At 37.4% G+C, this 18,868-nt stretch overlaps 2 protein-coding genes across 9 annotated transcripts in view; both read left to right on the top strand.

Moving 5' to 3' along the window:
* NUP155 (nucleoporin 155) overlaps positions 1-11,327 on the top strand; it is a 31,665-nt gene extending 20,338 nt beyond the window's left edge. For both annotated transcript variants that reach the window (XM_064405726.1, XM_064405727.1), the window contains 14 exons: positions 992-1,125; positions 2,900-3,091; positions 3,712-3,850; positions 4,504-4,639; positions 5,065-5,218; positions 5,472-5,576; positions 5,680-5,834; positions 6,260-6,389; positions 6,652-6,765; positions 7,225-7,345; positions 7,793-7,903; positions 8,681-8,817; positions 9,454-9,554; positions 10,780-11,327. In XM_064405726.1, coding sequence (XP_064261796.1) covers positions 992-1,125; positions 2,900-3,091; positions 3,712-3,850; positions 4,504-4,639; positions 5,065-5,218; positions 5,472-5,576; positions 5,680-5,834; positions 6,260-6,389; positions 6,652-6,765; positions 7,225-7,345; positions 7,793-7,903; positions 8,681-8,817; positions 9,454-9,554; positions 10,780-10,918 — 1,868 coding nt within the window. In that variant the 3' untranslated portion in view covers positions 10,919-11,327. The remainder of the gene's footprint in view (positions 1-991; positions 1,126-2,899; positions 3,092-3,711; positions 3,851-4,503; positions 4,640-5,064; positions 5,219-5,471; positions 5,577-5,679; positions 5,835-6,259; positions 6,390-6,651; positions 6,766-7,224; positions 7,346-7,792; positions 7,904-8,680; positions 8,818-9,453; positions 9,555-10,779) is intronic.
* A 4,274-nt stretch (positions 11,328-15,601) lies between these two features.
* CPLANE1 (ciliogenesis and planar polarity effector complex subunit 1) overlaps positions 15,602-18,868 on the top strand; it is a 58,358-nt gene continuing 55,091 nt past the window's right edge. For 6 of the 7 annotated variants that reach the window (XM_064404065.1, XM_064404064.1, XM_064404063.1 and 3 more), the window contains exons 1-5: positions 15,602-16,049; positions 16,180-16,331; positions 17,126-17,261; positions 17,446-17,565; positions 18,371-18,600. In XM_064404065.1, coding sequence (XP_064260135.1) covers positions 16,251-16,331; positions 17,126-17,261; positions 17,446-17,565; positions 18,371-18,600 — 567 coding nt within the window. In that variant the 5' untranslated portion in view covers positions 15,602-16,049; positions 16,180-16,250. Of the gene's footprint in view, positions 16,050-16,179; positions 16,332-17,125; positions 17,262-17,319; positions 17,566-18,370; positions 18,601-18,868 lie in introns of those variants that run through there. The other variant, XM_064404067.1, reaches the window with a different exon arrangement.

Below are 18,868 nucleotides of genomic sequence, written 5' to 3'. Positions count from 1 at the left end.
TTATGAGACAAGTAAGCACGATGTCATGCTAAAAAACTACTGTAGTGCAGGTTTCCAAAGGTACAGTCATTGAAATGTCTACACAACCTTGTTTAGAAATATGAGGTCTGTTAGACAGCCTATTTGAATTCTTTTCTTCTTACAGTGCAGCTTTTGCCCAGCACTTGCAGGCAAGTTGGGAAATGTTGATGCATATATGGAATTGTGAATGTTTGTGGTCCACGTGTGTGTAATCCTGGGCTTTTAATAGTGTAAATGTAAACATTTTCTGTACGTCACTATGTGGGATTTTGGTAGACCTTTAATTTTTTTTTTTTTAATTTTTTGTTTTTTTTATTCTTTACCGAGTTCATCAATCCTTTCAGATTGCTGAATGACACAATGTAATTATTTTTAACCTCATTTGTGAAGTGAAAAGTAAACACATAAATTGTTGCAATTATGTTCTGCCTATGTTACAAGTATGAAAACATTATCCTTTAAGTTTATATAGTACATCTTACCAGATTTAAATGTTGTAGTTTTTGGAGTAGTTGCTGCTTTAAAGGTAGCATAGACTGTGTTGACCACATCTGTAATTGTAATTATTCTCTCTACAATTAAATGCAGGTAATTAAACAAAAAGGGAATATGTTTGATTTTAATTTGATTTTATGTTCAGCAGAAATACATTTATAATACATATTTTTGAAACAAAAGTATAAATTTAAGACTGATGTGTAAGTCTAGTGCACAGGAAACCATACTTGTTTTTCAGAGAGTACAATTCCTTTGTTACATAGTTTGAAATAAACATTAACAGAGGGTTATTTGTTTTGGGGCAGTGTTGACATAGCATTTATCTCCCAAGAAAGCTAGACAGCGTTAGTCAACAATGAAAGAGAAAAGAAGATAGAAAGTTAAGGAGATGGTTACTGAAAAACCTCAAAAACTTACATGGTTATTTGAAACATGTGGAATAATTTCATGCTGACAGTGTCTGGTTTTTCAGCTGAGGCACAGCTAACTGAGAAGACCTCACTTCAAGGCATCCAGCAGCTTGTTCGCAAAACCTGCCAGGCACTGGCTTTATGGAAGTTGCTATGTGAGCACCAATTCAGTGTTGCTGTAGGTGAGCTTCAGAAGGTAAGATCTGGGTAATACAATTTTAACTTGTATGTACTAATCACCTGAATTTCTTTTGCTACCTAAGTATTCCCAAAGGACTATTACTTAAAATGATTGAGAAACATAAGTATTTTAATATTTAATTATTTAATATTTTTTCTATGTGGTCACAAATATTTAAGAGACTGACATGTAGTATTGACATAAGCACTTGATTTTATGCAGTTGGAATTGTCTCTAACAATAAATTGTTCTACTTTTATTGATATTTAATAAATTAATAAAGTCTCCTTTATAAATCACTGGTTTTTTACCTTATGCATGTTCTGCAAAATGTTCAGAAAAGAACAGACCAGCATATTCCAGCCAAGTGGAATTCACTCTTTGCACTAGTCTTCGTGAAAGATGGAGAACAATGGGGTAATAGAGTCTTTGCTCTTCTGTGTAAGTAGGGTACCAGAATATGCCATAGAACAGCTGAGGTTGGAAGGAACCACTGGAGATCATCTGTCCTCTTTGCAGTGGGGTTAATAATCTATCTGACTCTCAAAGCAGGGGCAGCTAGAACAGATTGCCCAGGACTGTGTCCAGTAAGGATTTTTAATATCTATGAAGGTGAAAACTCCACAGTGTCTCTGAGCAACCTGTTCCACTGTTGAACCACCTCTAGAGTAAGAAAGATTTCTATTCAGGTGTAATTTCCTTCACTTCCATTTTTTACCATTGTGCAGTGTCCTGTTACTGGTTACCACTGACAAAAACCTGACTCTGCATTCATTACACTTTCTCAAAAATATTAGTAAGATCCCACATATCGCTCTCTAAGCGTCCAGGCTAAATGATCCCAGCTCTTTCAGGCTCCTGGTTTGTAAAGGAGGAGACTTGTAGAACAGGGGGTGCTACTGCTATGCGCCCTTTGCTGATGTTGAATTTGCAGCCAGCCATTGGAAAAAGCCATTAATTTGAATACTGGGCATTTTGTCCTAAAACCTGATGGGATTATTTGAGAAGTTGTATATTTTGTTCACAAAAAGAATAATTTTAAACCTTACAGAGGCACAGAAGCTGTTGCTCTTCACAGTGTTGGGGCATTGGGGAGTTACACATTTGTGTAATTTTTATTTGTGTTGGACAAGGAGCTAACTAACTGATTAACAAGTAAAATGTTTTCCTTTGTCTTAAATAGATTTAGATTTAGATTTAGAGTTTTGTAGCTGTATCATCATGCTGTTAGTATCATCCACAGACACTACCTAGACCCTACTGGTGACTGTGTGTGCAAATATACATAATAAATTTTTTAAAATTAGAAACCTTCAGTGTAATTTAATCTTAAAAAGCATAATGAGGTCAGACCTCGAACTTTCCAAACTCCTGCTTTTATTGAATCTGTCATTTTTATTTCCAAATATTAAAAACTTCGACAGTGTCATAGGATGTGCATTCTGACAGTGCCTGTGAAGTAAAAGGAACTGCTACTTCCATTCTTACTGTCAGAGATCTGAAACAGAGGGACACATAGTGAAGATGGCAGAGGAAGTCTGTTAGGTCTATTAGAAGGAGTTTTCACCGTCCTTAGGCATCCAGCAAGGCCTTTAGTAGTCACCCTTGCTTTATTATTTTTATTTTGCTATAAAATGTGTATTTTAAATAATGTACATTGTAGTCATTGGAGTTATGTATGTTTTTAATTATTAGAAACAGTTAATTTTGCTGCTGGAACATTCATACATTTCTAAACAGGGTCAAGTAAAAGATTTGGTAAACTAATAAAATTCTGTCTCATCTTCAGGAACTTCAGGAACAGCTAAAGGTTACTGCTTTTAAAGACTTGGTGATTAGAGATAGAGAGTTGACTGGAGCACTCATTGCCTCTCTTATAAACTGTTACATCAGAGATAATGCTGCTGTGGATGGAATCATTGCCCATTTGCAAGATATCTGCCCTCTTCTTTATAGCACTGATGATGCTGTGTGTTCAAAGGTAAGTGCACTTCCAGATTCTACAGCACCCGAACACAGCTTGAGAACATACACAAATGAGATACATTGGGCAGCTTGTAAGTCATTATTATGCTCAAGTAGTTTCAGAAGCAGAAGGAGATGAAGTCACATTGTGGGCGTATTTTCGTCTTCTAATTGATTAATGCTATTAATGAACATTACACAAAATATATTTGATGCATTAGCAGTTATTTTCATAGTCTCTTAACTCTAATCTGATCTCTAACCTTAATTCTGTCTTCTTTATGTTGATACAATGTTGTCTTATTCCAGTCTTTCTCAGCATAGTATCTTGGGTTTTGTCCATTCCACAGTTTGCTGGAATTTGTGACATTCAGTTGTGTTTAAGAACTTAGGTCTTTGAAGCTTTTCAGATAAATTTGAAAGAAGTAACTGGTGAGGAGAGAATAGGAAACCAGTTGGTTAAGTCTTCAGCTCTTCTAATGCTCTTGTAGCCTTTCTGCTGGAAACTTAGTGACCAAGAGTGCTTTTGAGAGGATGGTCTTTCTTCTGTTTCAGCTTTGAAATTTAGAAAATAGCTCATTAATAGTATCCATGATGTGTTCATGTTAATAATTTCCATTTTGCATTTGTTTTTAGGCAAATGAACTTCTTCAGCGATCTCGACAAGCTCAAAGCAAAATGGAAAAAGAGAAGATGCTGAGGGAGTCACTGAAAGAATACCAGAAGATCAGCAATCAAGTAGACCTTGCTAATGTTTGTGCACAGTACAGGCAGGGTAAGAGCCAGTCACTGATCATGCTGAATAATTTCATGATATTCTTTCATGCCATCTTTTCTGTTTGTTTTGTTTGATAACTTTCAACTCTGTTTTGTAATTTTTTACCATAAACAGTTGCTTAATAAATCTTAAAATTAAAATGTTCCAGCCTTTTCTTTTTTAAAGCCTTGCTAGATTTAACAAGCCAACAAAGAAATCCATTTCTGTATTAAAATAGTCCCATGTATTTACTTCATATTGCAGTGTCCAGTTGTTTCATATATGTGGTTGAAACATTTCACTAGGTTCTCTGTAAGCAGAGGGTTTCAGGTACCTTTTGTACAGAATACACTGTTCGAAAGAAAGTTCTCAATCCTAATTAGTGCAGTATATCAGTTACATATACATTTAAATTATGTAACAGTTAAGAAATGGTCCTCTGTACAGTATTATATATTATGGAGGACGTTTTATGTAATTTCTGTGTAACTTAATATCTTAAGTTCAAGTTTGAAAATAAATGCCACAGGGTGGGAACAGGTGTAGACTTTAAAGGATATGGACCTGAGTGAATAGTGTAGCATTTGCTTGAGAAATGTTTGATGTCACTTACCATTTTGTTGTGAATTTAATACAATAATGAGCAGTGATTTTGTTTTGATTTTTCCTAGTGCGTTTCTATGAGGGAGTAGTAGAGCTCTCTCTTACAGCAGCTGAAAAGAAAGATCCCCAAGGTCTTGGCCTTCATTTCTATAAAAATGGAGAACCAGAAGAAGATGTTGTCGGACTCCAAGCTTTTCAAGAAAGGCAAGTTTTCAGGATTATATTTGTCATTATTTAATGTTTGCTTTATTTCAAGTGACTGGGAAAGTAGCTTTTTATGGAAGGAATGCAGGGTAATAATAAAGAAGCGTTTCATGATAAGGGACACAATATAAATATTTCTGGCCATTATGCTCCCCTTGATTATGATTAATATGGCAGCAACTTAATCTGAAACAAGGGGTAACAGATGCAGAAAACATTGTAATCAGAACACTACAGAAATACTTCTTAAAAAGATGAATGAGAACAAACTAGATTGTGACATCCAGCTGACAATAAGCTGACAATAATCTTTAAATCTTAGTAACTATCTACAAAGGCATACAATAACACACTTGAGAAAACCATTTTATGGACAATGGCAATGAAAATTACGAAGCTTTTATTTTCTTTTCCTCTGTTTACAGATTGAACAGCTACAAGTGTATCACTGACACCCTTCAAGAGTTAGTGAATCAAAGTAAAGCTGCTCCTCAGTCTCCCAGTGTACCCAAGAAGCCGGGTCCTCCTGTGCTGTCATCTGACCCCAACATGTTAAGCAATGAAGAAGCTGGACATCATGTAAGAAACTTACAAAAAAGTCGTGACTACACTCCAGAGAACGGTGTGATCTGAAGGGGTCTAGAATTTTATTATTTTAATAAAATTATGGAGTAGTTTAATGAAGTGAAGGTTTGTCATGAATTGGCCTCAATATCTAGAGCACCCATAGAAATTATGACATGCAAATAATGTGAACCTAAGCATGGTAATTCAGGGCTTGAAGTAATGTAACCACTTCTCTAATAGCAGTACTGATCTTTTCTTCCCTTAGTTTGAACAAATGCTAAAGCTGGCTCAGCGTTCAACAGATGAGCTCTTCAGTATTGCACTTTACAATTGGTTGATACAAGCTGACTTGGCAGACAAACTGTTACAGGTGAGCTTGTGTATACTCAGTGAACTGGGAGAGGTGATTGTAATAATGCTTTAAAAGGCAGGGAAGGGCAAGAGTATGAGTGTTACCTTTCTGATGTCTGCAGGTTACTGCCCCCTTTTTGGAGCCCTACCTGGTGCGGATGACCAAGATTGACCAAAACAAAGTTCGCTATATGGATTTACTCTGGAGATACTTTGAAAAAAACAGAAATTTTAGTAATGCTGCCAGAGTCTTGGCTAAGTTGGCTGATCTCCATAGGTATGTATTATGTGTGATCTATTGTTTATATATTGAGATAACTAGGGAAAAACAGAAAAAAAAAACTAAATCAAAACCTTTTGTCTAAGTACTTTTTAAAAAGGAGGTTTTATTAAAAAAAATAGCAGATGTTAGCTTTAAATCTAGGCAATTACTGGAAATCAATGATAATGTTTGTTTTTGTATTATACATTACTTTGCGATGTATTTCCTGTAATTAGAACTTACTAAGTGGCCAGTTCTTATTGAGAAGTACACTAGAACTGAGCTTGCAGCAAAGATGGGGTAACGTGGTTGGATTGTCATGCATGGTTTAGTAAAATTTGGAAAAGGCACATATTACTTTCCAGAGTCTAGGTAGACTATAACTTACCCTCAAATAATTATATTAAGTACTCATTTTATTATGAATATTTATTTTGCAGCACAGAAATTTCTCTTCAGCAGCGTCTTGAATACATTGCACGTGCCATTTTGAGTGCCAAAAGTTCCACTGCCATATCCTCTTTAGCTGCAGATGGTGAATTCCTACATGAACTAGAAGAAAAAATGGAAGTAAGAAAAAATAGTAATCTAAGCTACACTGTAAATGCATTATTTCACTTTGTCTCATTGGCATAACAGTTGCACTACCAGTTCTGTATAAATGAATTTATTTGCTTTCGTCCTGCAAAGTTAGGCAGATTATAATAGACTTAATGGTATAAGGCAGCAATATTTCTACATTTAAATACATTTAAAGTTAAATATGGGTGTATTTTTAAACTGTGATTAAATTAATTCAATCTTGAAATACTGTATTTTCCTCTTAAACAAGGTTGCAAGGATCCAACTTCAAATACAAGAAACATTACAGCGGCAGTATTCCCATCATTCTTCAGTACAAGATGCAATCTCCCAACTTGATGCTGAGCTGATGGATATAACCAAGGTGACGGAAATTTCCTTGTGTTAAAGTCCAGTTTATCAAATTTTGGGGAGAAAAAATGTTTTTCAAAGAATGATTCTGTATTGACTAGGAAGAGTAATAGGCAGTTTATCATTCCTGGTCTCAGAATGTCTGTTACTCTGGACTGTAATTTTCTGTACTTTAATAGTCTTTCAGTCTTTAGTATTTTAATTTCTTTCACATGTTTATTTTCATTATGACGTCTCTTAAATTTCTTCACTCATAGAAAAAACTATTGGAAAATTAAGTTTTCATTTCAAATTCATATAAAATTTAGTGCTGTATCTAAGAAATGAAACTACACATAGCAAAAAAAATTTAGTGGTTGACAACAATTACGTTGCATATTTACTAGTCAGTCAGATAAAATAAGAAACAACTGATTTTTAAGATATAATTTGATCCTACGTGAAAAATAAAGCTTGGTAATTTTTCTTTCAGCTGTATGGAGAATTTGCTGACCCTTTTAAGCTCTCGGAGTGTAAGCTTGCAATTATACATTGTGCAGGTCATTCTGATCCTATCTTGGTGCAAACTCTGTGGCAAGAAGTCATTGAAAAAGGTATGTCTTAATGGAGTACGAGTTGTGATCTCTCTCATCCTTTACCATCAGTTCTCTCATCACTATCTGTTTCTGTTGGTTTTGATTGATTGGGAGTTTTTCCCCCTTGGTTTTAGGGCTCAAGTTTACCATTGTGCTAACAACATTGATCAGAGATCTAAGGGAAAAGCTGTGTGGTAGTGTGTATGTTTTGGGATCTGGAATGTGGTTTTGTTTGTTTGTAGTTTTTTAAGTAGTTTTGCGTGGAACTTCATGGAAGCATAAAAACTTTAAAATATATGTGCAAACACATCAGAAAAGGTTGAATTTTTACTTCCATGTGCTGATTTTTTTGTTGACAAGAGTGTAAGACTTTCATGTATTATTTTTAAATTATGTGCCTCAGTGTCATTTTGTATAAATGTAGGACTTTTCCTGAAGTTCTGAGTGTTTTCTTTTCATTTCCAGAGTTGAGCGACAGTGTATCTCTGAGCCCCGCTGACAGAATGCAAGCGCTTTGTCTGAAGCTGGCATTGCTTGGCAAGATCTATGCTGGCACACCTCGCTACTTTCCTTTAGGCAAGTGATTAGCCTGCACAGTAAATAAACATATGTTTGTTGGATGGGTTTCAGCTTTTTTTTTTAGACTCTTAGAAAAGTTTTAAACTAAGAAATGTTTCTCATTTTTTAATCTCAAAAGAAATGGGAAATAAATGAAGTTTAGGTGGTAGCAGCAGTTACTTTTGGATGGCTGTGCAGATCCCATTTTAGAAAGTAGCGAAGTTTGTTTCCATCAAAGCACAAAGTACAAAATGTGTATTTATACATTTAAGATTTTAAGCAAGCACATTTATCTGCTGTCTCTTGAAATTCTGTATGAACCATCTGCCATCTGAATGGGTAGATTCTGAAAATTATTCAGGAGATTCCTGGATAGTTCTTAAAATTTCTGCTTTTCTGATGGTCATATGTTTTGACAATTATATAAAAACCTGGCAAATATATTGTTCAGCAGTAAATCTTCTTTTATTTTATAATCCTGAAATAATGTGCAACTGATATTAAATATGAACATTCCGTGCTGATCAATACACTCTTGTTACAGGCACTTAAACAAGCTTTAGTAGTTTTTCTGACCATTCTAGCAAATGTAGTCATAGTACGTGTTTTGTATAGAAACAAAAATTAATGAATTTTTCTTAACAGCACAGTTGCAAAGCAAAATGGTATCAAAGTACTAAGTATGAGTAATCCCTGCCATGCACTGCTGATAGTAAATGACTCTTAAATGCCTTTGTTTCCTAGACTCCCAGTAACAAGTTGGAATCTAAATTTTGCCTTGTTTATGTCCTCCAGATTTTCTAGTGCAGTTTCTAGAGCAGCAGGTCTGCACTTTGAACTGGGATGTAGGTTTTGTAACATACACCATGCAAGAAATTGGAGTGCCATTGCCAAGACTGCTTGAAGTGTATGACCAGCTGTTCAAAGCGCGGGTAAGGAAAATTACACAAAATAAAAATTCTGTGTTCAACTGTTATCAAGGTCTCTCTTTAATGGGAAACATGAAATAATATAAGGAAGGATATAACAAAATATGCACTCAAAGCTTTGCTTCCTTTACTCAAAGACTTCAAAAAAAGCTGCATTTTCTCCCTGTGAAAAAAATCTGTGGATTTTAGTCATTTCAGTACCAGAGCATGATGAGGAAATTTGTTAATTCTTTTAGTTTACCTGGAGCTAGTTTAGGATGAAATAGGATTAGAATTCTTATATTGCAGAAGGAACAGCTTATATTGAGTATATTAATTTTATTTGTTTCCTAATAATGATTAAAATTTGTTGTATTACTACATCTTGTCCAATCCATTAATGCAATAAACAAAGAAGTTTGACTTTGTGGTAATGGGGGTTACATTTATGTATATTTACATACGTAATTTAAAATAATGTTTAAATACAGGCTTAAATATAGATTAAGATAGAATTCCTATTTATCTAACTTTCTTGATACAATAAATAAATAATTACACAGCTGGCAATTCCTGTATACATGACACACCTTTTTTTGTCTTGTCTCCTTAATGTTTGTGTCCTTAATATTTTGTGGGGTTTGTTGGGGTTTTTTTTAGGATCCATATTGGAGTAGAATGAAAAAGCCTTTGCATCTCTTGGAGTGTATTCACGTATTACTGTCAGGATATGTACAGGATCCAAGCAGAGTACCTATGAGGTAAAAGGACAGCTATATCCTAATGAATAGTGAAACATAAAATATCTAAAATTCTTCACTCCAGCAATTCCCAAAGCTTCTCTTCTTTTGGGTGAATTTAATATTTTATTCTTAACACTTGTCATTCAAAACTATTTGAAACTTGTAGAAACTATTAGAAACTTGTAGAAATCTGCCTTATAAACTACTTCCACAAAGGTAATTTTCTTCATATCACTGAAGATCCTTGAGAAACTGAGAGGATTATTTTGTGATTTTTGGCAATATACTTTAAGGACTAGTTCAGACAAATCTGTAGCAATATGTGAAAGTGGGGGAAAACACAAATTGGGCATTTTGTAATTGAAACAGTGAACTGTTTCATGTACAAATTCTAGAAGCTCTGAGTTACTCTAGGAAAGAGAAGACCAAACATTGGGATGGATCTTCCCCATTTCTTTATAAGAGGTTGATGATGAATCAGAGTCCAAGACTAAAATTCAGCTTAGTTCACATCAGGAAGAAATTTAGGTGTAATAATAGAAAAAGTTTCTACCAAAAAAGATAGCTAAGTACTTGAGAAAGTTGCCTGCATATCACCTCTAGCTTTGACAATTTTTATTTAAATAGACTATATGAACTTCAGTCAGAGCCATCTTGTCTCAAAACCAAAAAGCAGAACTAGGGAAGTCTTGATAACTCTTCTAAACATAGATGTTTCTGATTCTTTTGAAAAATATAAATATCCCCTGTTCACATATAGTTTGCTTCTATCTTTTATCTTTTATGGTTGGCTGATTTAAATATCTATTAGAACTTTCAGTGAATGTTGTCTGATTTTAATACCTACTTAATACCTACCTATACATAAATTTAGATTTGAGTATAATTTAAGACATTTAAACTGCTATCTAAATTAAAACCTATACATTGACTATAATAGTATCTAAAGTAGTATCTCCATATTTCACATTTCTATAAACTGTACCATGCTTTTATAGTCTATATTTAATATTAGATAAATAGTAATGGGTCAGTTATTTTCCCATTATGCCTTAGTTACAGGCATTAGATTTCAAAAATAAATTTCTCTTAATGAATAGTTAAATACTTAAAAGCAGCTGACAGATGTCTTACTGATACACTATTCCATTGCAACTGAAAGAATGCTTATGTTCTAGTTCAGATGAATTCTGAGATGTGGGATTAAAAAGGAGCTCATTGTTATTCTGTGTTTTCTTTGCAGGCGACGATTCACAAATGTTTGCTTGGATGCTGTTAGTTGCTACCTGGTTGAACTTCAGTCTATGAGCCCCACACTAATGGTGCAGACTACTATTGGGAATTTTAAATCTCTACAGGCCAAGTTAGAACGGCTTCACTGATTGACTAATACAAGAACAGAATCATTAGTGCAAACTGAAATAAAGGCACTGAATTACGAACAAACAAATCTTCAGAAAGAAAATCCTGAGAGAGTTTTCTCCTGCCATGGTTATCAAATGTGTGGCCTGTATTCATGCTCTTCCTAAAAGTATCTACAAATTGTAGAATGTAAATGTGACAAATGGAGTGTCTTTTACTTTTACTACTACTAGGTTTTTCAACGATAGAAAGCTTTTTTTATACTGTTGAAATAAAGTACATTGTGTGATCTTTGCCATGGGGATAAAAAATATTTCAAAAATATTTTCTTTTTCTTTGTATTAAATAATGGGGAAAAGCAAATTATTTCCCCTATTCCATTTTAATATGTTTTATCTGTTAAAATCAAATAAAGAAGTCAAAAATTGACTTCTGTCTATTTTTATTATGTGCAAACACCAAATTGTATACACACCTAGAATCCCCTCCCTCCCCTGCTCCCCCCAGGGTCTGGATACAGCCCAGAACACGTTTGGCTCTCTGGCTGTGAGTGCCATGGCTGGGGCATGTGCAGCCTCTCACACAGATGTGTGGGGGACCATCTGAAAGGCTTTACAGAAGTCCAGACAAATACCATCTGTATCCCTTCATTTGTCCACTGTTGGAGTCACTCAGTCATGGAGGTTACCAGGTTGATCAGGCATGACTTACCCTTGGTGAAGCTCTGCTGGTGGTCCCAAATCACCTCTCTGTCCTCCATGTGCCTCAGCACAATTTCTAGGAGAACCTGTTCCCATGATCTTCCCAGGCATAGAGGGGAGGTTGACAGGTTAGCAGTTCCCAGAGTTATTCTTTATTCTTTTTCTAAAGATGGATGCATTTTCTTCAATCACCTGCGACTCCACTTGACTGCCATGACTTTTCAGTTATTGAGAGTGATGGGAACTACATCAGACAATGCCCTCAGGACCCTGGGATGCATCTCACCGGGTTCTACAGACTTAAATAAATTCAGGTTCCTTAGGTCATCACGAACCTGATCTTCCCTTGCCAATGGGAAGCACTTTGCTCCCCCAGTCGCCATCCTGCTCCCAATTCAAGAGGTGTGGGAAGACAGGTTTCCATTGAAGACTTGCAAAAATGTTGAGCCTGCATCTGTTAACAGCTTTCCATCACTGTTTATCAGGGGCATTACACCTTCTCTGACCTTCATTTCCTAGTTCACATACCTGTAGTTGCCCTTCTTGTTATTCCTTATGCCCCTTGCCAGGTTCAATTCCAGCTTCTGGAAGGCCTTCCTCACCTCATCTCTATATAACCAATCATTCTCTATACTCTTCCCTGGTTCCCTGTCCTAGTTTCCATTATCTGTGCATTTAGTTCTTTCCCTTTAGTCAGGCCAACAGTTCCCTAATCTGCCATGCTGGTCCCCAGCCTCCCTGGGGATTGCTAGGTCTTGTACTCCATGAAAGAAAAAAATCCATTAGAATAGGGTTTTAATCCATCAGCCTCTATGTTATGGGCCCAGCACGCTTCCACTGCTTCACTCTGTTCCTCTCAGTGCCTCTCAAGGACATCTAAGGGCCTTTGTCCAGACAACAGGAATTAAAAGTGTTGGAGAATGAGGGCATCAATCCTGCTGCTTTTCACATGCTGTGTGCTCTACAGTGCCTTTACTATGGAATAGGTATGCTCTAAAATTTTGCTTAAAGTACATTTCTTTCCCTCTCGACTACCAAATACATTTTTTTAATGATTTTGGTGATTTTTTGGTGATTTTAAGCCAGCAAATGCACTCATTGATACAACATAAAAATTAAAATACAACTTTTTTTAACCTTGTTAGATGAAAAAAGAGGTGAAATATTAGAATTAGCTTTTCTTCTTTGTCAGTGTTAAAAACTTAAGAAGTATTTAAATAGTAGTCCTGTGTGTCCTGGGAAAAATATTTTCTTCCATTATAAACCATCTCCAAGTATTAGAAGTTATCTTCTGCTAAGCTATGTTTCATACCAAGGATATCATGCATTTACCATGGTCTTGTTAGTGCAGTTCACACAAATAATGTCCAAAGTCTTGCCTGATATATTTAACTAAATTTCAGTATTTGCATAAAAATATGTTGTGTTCAGCCACATTCTGTAATCTGTGATTACTAAACAGATTTCTCTTTCAGATTTGGAGAAATCACTATAAGTTTTGAACAGACACAAATCACAGACTTGTAGTTCAGCTCTTCTGGTTTTTTCTACAGTTAATGGAATAAGGATTCCTCTGGGAATATTGTAAATTTATCAAAGTAGTAGTATTTCAAAGTGTATCACAAGTTACCTCTGATATTTTTCAGATTGACAGCAGCTAATTCCAGTATACACATAACCTTTTGTTTTCATAACACTTGCTCTGCTCTCAGATGGAGAAAGGATAGGTTCTGTTTACCAATTTAAATTTGGAGGTACATGGAAAACTGGGGCCAGAGGGGAGAAGGGTGCGTTAATGCAGTAGATTAAATGAAGGATGATAATCACAGGGAAGTAGCAGACCAACACAAAACATTGCTCATTAACAATGTTATCAATGTATCTTTTATTTTTTTCTTCTGTAGCTTTCAATCGAGACTGTGATTAGGGAAAGGTGGCAGAAGGTAGGAACAAGGGTGAGTTTCAAAGAACAGCTGCTTTAAGCAAATCAAGGGTGTTTCTTCAAGATAATAAAATATAGTGACAGCTTACCCTACCTGTATTTCACCTTGTCATGGTTTAACCCCCTCTAGGAAGTATCACACAGCCACTTCTTACTCCCGTACCCCATTCCATAGGATGGGGGGAGTTGGAAAAAAGGCAAAATCCATAGGTTGACATAACCATTTAATAATTGAAAAAAGGCAAAGTAATAGTAACAAAAAGGGAGGTAACAAAAAGAGAGAAATAAAACCAAGAAACACAAGTAAGGTATCATGCAATTGCTCATCATAGATTGACCGGTGGCCAGCCTGTCCCTCAGTAGTGATGGGTTCCTCCCACCCACAAGCTCCTTTGTGTTATGTACTGAGCATGATGTTCCACGGTGTGGAAAATCCCCTTGGTCAGTTTGTGCCAGCCCTCCTGGCTGTGCTCCCTCCTGTCTTTTGTGTACCTGCTCGGTGGCAGAGCACAGGACACTGAAAACTCCTTTATATAAAGTAAGTACCTGTGGTGCAAGAGCTGAAGCATCAGTGTGTTATCAACATTGTTCTGCTAAATCAAAAACATAGCACTGTACCAGCTACTTGGAAGAAAGTTACCTTTATCTCAGCTAAAACGAGGACAGCCTGAATTCCAGTAATTCCTGTAGTGTATAGAGAACAAGCTGATCTGTAAGCTGATCTCTTACAGGTATGTCTCCTGCTGTTACTCATGCCCCTCATCCCCAAATACTGATGCTGATGCAAATTTCCCCCACAGCCATGTGCCCTGTTCCCAGTGGGTGGTTGCCACAGGCAATCCATGGTGTCTGGCTTTCCCCACTGAGGGAGTTGTGTTGATCATCAAGTCTCAATAGCCCGTTTTCTTGACATATGAGAGCTCACAGAACCCTAAAATTATCTGAGTTTGAAGGTCTGCTGTCGCAGTGGATGCTCCAAGTGTGGGGACATGAGGCTTGACTCCATTTTTCTCAGAAGGCTGATTTATGATGTTATATATTATATTAAAATACTACATTAAAACTATACTAAAATAACAGAGTGAGAAGATGATCAGAAGGCTACAAAGAACAAGAATAGAATAGAATAGAACAGAACAGAATAGAATAGAATGCATAACAAAATCCTGTGACTGCTCACAGCCTCGGCACAGGTGGTTGTGATTGGTCACTGATTGAAAACAATCCACATGGGCCAATGAACGATGCACCTGTTGCATTCCACAGCAGCAGATAGTTATTGTTTACATTTCTTTCCTGAGGCTCTCAGCTCCTCAGGACGGGAAAAATCCTAGGAAAGGATTTTGCATAAAATATCATGGCTACAGTCTGCCATGCAGGGACACCTTCAACCAGACCAGCCTGTTCAGAGCCCCATCCAACCTGGCCTTAGTGCTACCAGGGCTGGGGCATCTTCAGTTCCTCTGGCTGACCTGTCCCAGTGCCCTCCCCAGTCTCAAAGAACTTCTTTCTAACATCTAATGTAAACTTGTCTCATTTAGTTTAAACCAAATCATCTTTGTCGTATACACCCTTGCAAAAAGTCTCACTTCCCTCTATTTTATAAGTCCCCGTTAAGTACTGATTTGTCTCAAGGAGGTTTCTGCAGAAGTTTCTCCAGGTTAAACAAGCCCAGCTCTCCCAGCCTATCTTCATAGGAGAGGTGTTCCAGCTTTTGATACCGCTGCGCTCCTTCGGACCCTTTCCAACCGGTCAAATGCCCTTCGCGCGCTGGGGACCCCAGAGCTGGAGCAGCGCTCCAGGTGAGGCCTCACCGCAGCAGGGAGGCCGAATCGCCTCCGTCATCCTTCTGACCACGCTGCTCTGAATACAGCCCGGGATGCCGGTGGATTTCTGGGGGACCAGGGGACTCCCGGCACGTTCAGAGACGCGGGGGCACACGGCGGCAGGGCAGGCCGGCGCAGCGCGGCCGGGAGCCGCGGGGCGGGCGGGGCCGCGGCTGCGCTCTGCGCTCTGCTCCGGCCCGGGAGCTGCGGCTGCGCGGGGCAGCGCGGGGCGGCGGGCCCGGCCCCTCAGCGCCGCGGCTGCGGGAGCCAGCGGCGGGCTGCGCGCTCCGCTCCTCCCGCCGCCGCTGCTGCCCTGGGGAAGGAGCCCGCCCCGGGGGCCGTCTCCGCCCTGAGCCGGGCACGGGCAGCGCGGGTTGCGGCGGGGAGGCTGTGCCGCTCCCCGCGCTCGGGTGCGCGGCTGGCCCCGCGCCAGGCCGGCGCCCCTGCCCCGGGGCTCCTGTCCCGCCGGACGAGGCTGCGGGGCGTTTTCCTCGTCTCGTGTGCATCTTTGGAGTTCATGACGATGTACTCGCGGCTTCACTCTCTCAGCTCCTTCTGAGCTAGCGTGACCCGCAGCGCTGAGCAGCACATCGCCCGTGGGCTGCCCGGAGGAAAATACATCAAATATAAAAAAAAATATTTAAAAGTATACAAAAAAATTATCAAAAGTTTGGAAGTACGGGTAAGCATCAATTCTCTTTGTGTTTAGAAGGAAGCTGCTAGATGGTCAAGACTTTGCTTGTGAATTCCTCTCCTCTGCACCTACCCCCAGATAACAAAAACTTCTGGATTTTTTTTTTTTCTTTCTTCAGTTTCTCTAGAGATGTGTGAGAAAGCCACTATTTGCTTTTCTGTATAATGGTTACCTAGAGATTTAGTAAGAATGGAGATTAAGCTAGATGTTCTCATCTCTACGTGTATCAAGCAAAGAAAACCATGGCCCCGCATATCATGGGTTGGACAGGTAAGTGTAATAAACTCTTTGAGTTTTAATTGAATAATACTTTGCACTTCCATTTGCTTTAGGAAGGTTTAAAAACAACCTCAGGAAGTATTTTGAGTAACCTTCAGAGTTACGAAATAAATTATTTTTATCTTATTGATCTGAATCTGGAGATTTAGTTTCCCAGAGGAACATTGAAGAGCCTTTTTTTTTCCCTACCTCAAAGATTCAGAAGAGCTTAGATGAGATTGTTGTTTGATGGGTATAGATTTTCACAACGTTTTTTACAATACATTGTGGGAAAAGTGAATGGTTCTTTTTTCCTCATTTTGTCCTGCATCTCTTGAAAGACACACTTTCTTAGACTTCTTTAATAAAATCACACTAAATTTTTTTCTTCTGAGATTTGAATTTTAAGTAGGTAGCAGTTTAACACTGATTTTTTTTTTTTCTATTGAAGTCACTGGCAATTATCTCACTAAATTAAACACTACAAGACAAGATAACTAATGTCCAATTTTTGCATTTTTAGCAGGGAGTTTAGTAGAGGGACTTTGAAAAACTTTACTAATGACAGTTAAGATCAGTTTGGTGTTTTGAAACCTGTGAATCAAATTCATCATCACTGTCAGTCCATGCTGGATATAATGTACTGTAAAGCAGATATGCCAAAGAATGAAATTAGTATGGCAATTGGTGCCTTGTTGTACTTTTTAAAATTATTTTTTCCCTAACATTTTTCTCTGCATTATTCTGTACGCGTGTGTAGAAAACAGCATTTTGAAAAATTAAATACTTTTTCATTCTTTCAATAGGAAAAAGAGGCTGTTTTTCTTCTAGATGGTAAACATATAAATGAAATTAACTTGTCGTCAGGGAAGACAAAGAAGAAAATCCCTTCGCTGCAGTCATTGTTGAAAAATGTGGTTGTCTTAACAACATCAGGAAATGGTTAAGTATAATGTCTTACGTGTAATAAGCTCAGGCTATTTTATTTATATTTTAACAGTATGAAAAGGCAGGTATCTAAAGCATCTGCCAGTTCACTTAGAACTGTGGCTAAGATGGAAGAGAAGTAATTTGAAGTAACTTCACAGTAATATCCTTCAAAACTTCTCTCCCCCAACAAACACAGCTGCTTGGTTGGCAGGAATACTTACAACAGGAGAGCTGTTTCTTTGGAATAAAGATCAGGACTGCTTGAAAATTGTACCGGCAATCGAAGAGTCAAAAAAAGTAGTAGCAGGAGCGCAAGGTAGGTTTTTTCCAATTAATCCTGTGAAAAAATGGAATAAAGGGAAGGTTGTTTTCCTTTCTTTAAAAAGTTATTACCTGAGAAAAACTGTATTCTTACATTATTTTGCATTTGTATAATTTGTTTACTAGCTAAACTTTGGCAAATGTCATTTGAGTGCAGGTTTTTCATTTAGTAATCCCTTGTAAATAGTTCATTTTCAGATACTGTAAGTGTATTTTTTAATGGTTAATTTTTTACTGTAAAAGGTTCCTGACTAGGTTATCAAGTAGGGCAGATGTACATTTGATGTAAACAGTATATAGATAATTTGAAGCTTGTTCTCTCTAGGTGGGCTTTTATGGCAAATGCTAGCTGGAAAGAATAAAATACGGACATGTATTTGCAAACTTAAGTATGAAATATTTTCTTGTATTGGATAGCATCACTGATACCAGCTTCTAAAGTTAAGTGTTGCACAAGAAATTCTGTCATTTCAGGGAAGATCAGTAGTGTACCGAAGAGCTAAAATTAATCCATAATAGAGCACTTAGGCTGTCTCAGAAAACATCTCTAATGCTCGAGTATTGTGGGAATGATAATTCATAGGGTGCATAGAGATAGATACCCTTCTGACTTTACTGCTGCCAGAGGTCTGCTATTAGTCATGAAGCTGGAAATTAAAGATACTTAACATGACAGCTTGGATTTCTAGTTATAGATGAGAAGAGAAATTACTTTCTCTATTCTTTTTAATTCTATGTCTAACAAAGGAACAGAAACTATCCTGGCACATTGTTGTGTTTGTTTGGTTTTGTTTCTCCAGAGTGTTTAATGAGGTTGTACTTGTATGTGTCTGGAGATGGCAGAAAGGTACTGTTAACTACTCCGACAGCAAGTGTCTTTTTGTGGGAGAGTACAGAACATGAAAATACAGCCTCTGGTAAAACCTCTCTTTCTGGGCGTTGGACACAAGTTTTAACTGATGAATCTGTTATATTGCCTTCTACTGAAGAAAAAGAAGTTGGAGTGGATGCTGCTTTCATACAAAATGAGGTAAAAAATAAACCCCAAAGCAATAATTTTATTTCTTAAATAAATTAGAGCCACAAAAGCTGCAGTGAATTTTGAAAGCAATGTCTGCCTCTTTGGCATTTTGCATAGGCTTAATGTTTCGGTTCATGTTATATTTGATGACAACGTAAGAGCAGCCATACTGGATCAGATCAGAGTTTCTGGCCCACTTACATTCTTGCCAGCCTTTACATTTCTGAATGACAACGTGTTATGTAATCTGATTTGTAATAGCTGCTGATCTAAATGT

This window comes from Passer domesticus, chromosome Z, assembly GCF_036417665.1.
Source record: "Passer domesticus isolate bPasDom1 chromosome Z, bPasDom1.hap1, whole genome shotgun sequence".
NCBI classification, from domain to species: Eukaryota; Metazoa; Chordata; class Aves; order Passeriformes; family Passeridae; genus Passer; species Passer domesticus.
The sequence above is the reverse complement of the archived record's forward strand: the minus strand, read 5'-3'. Positions and strand labels throughout refer to the sequence as shown.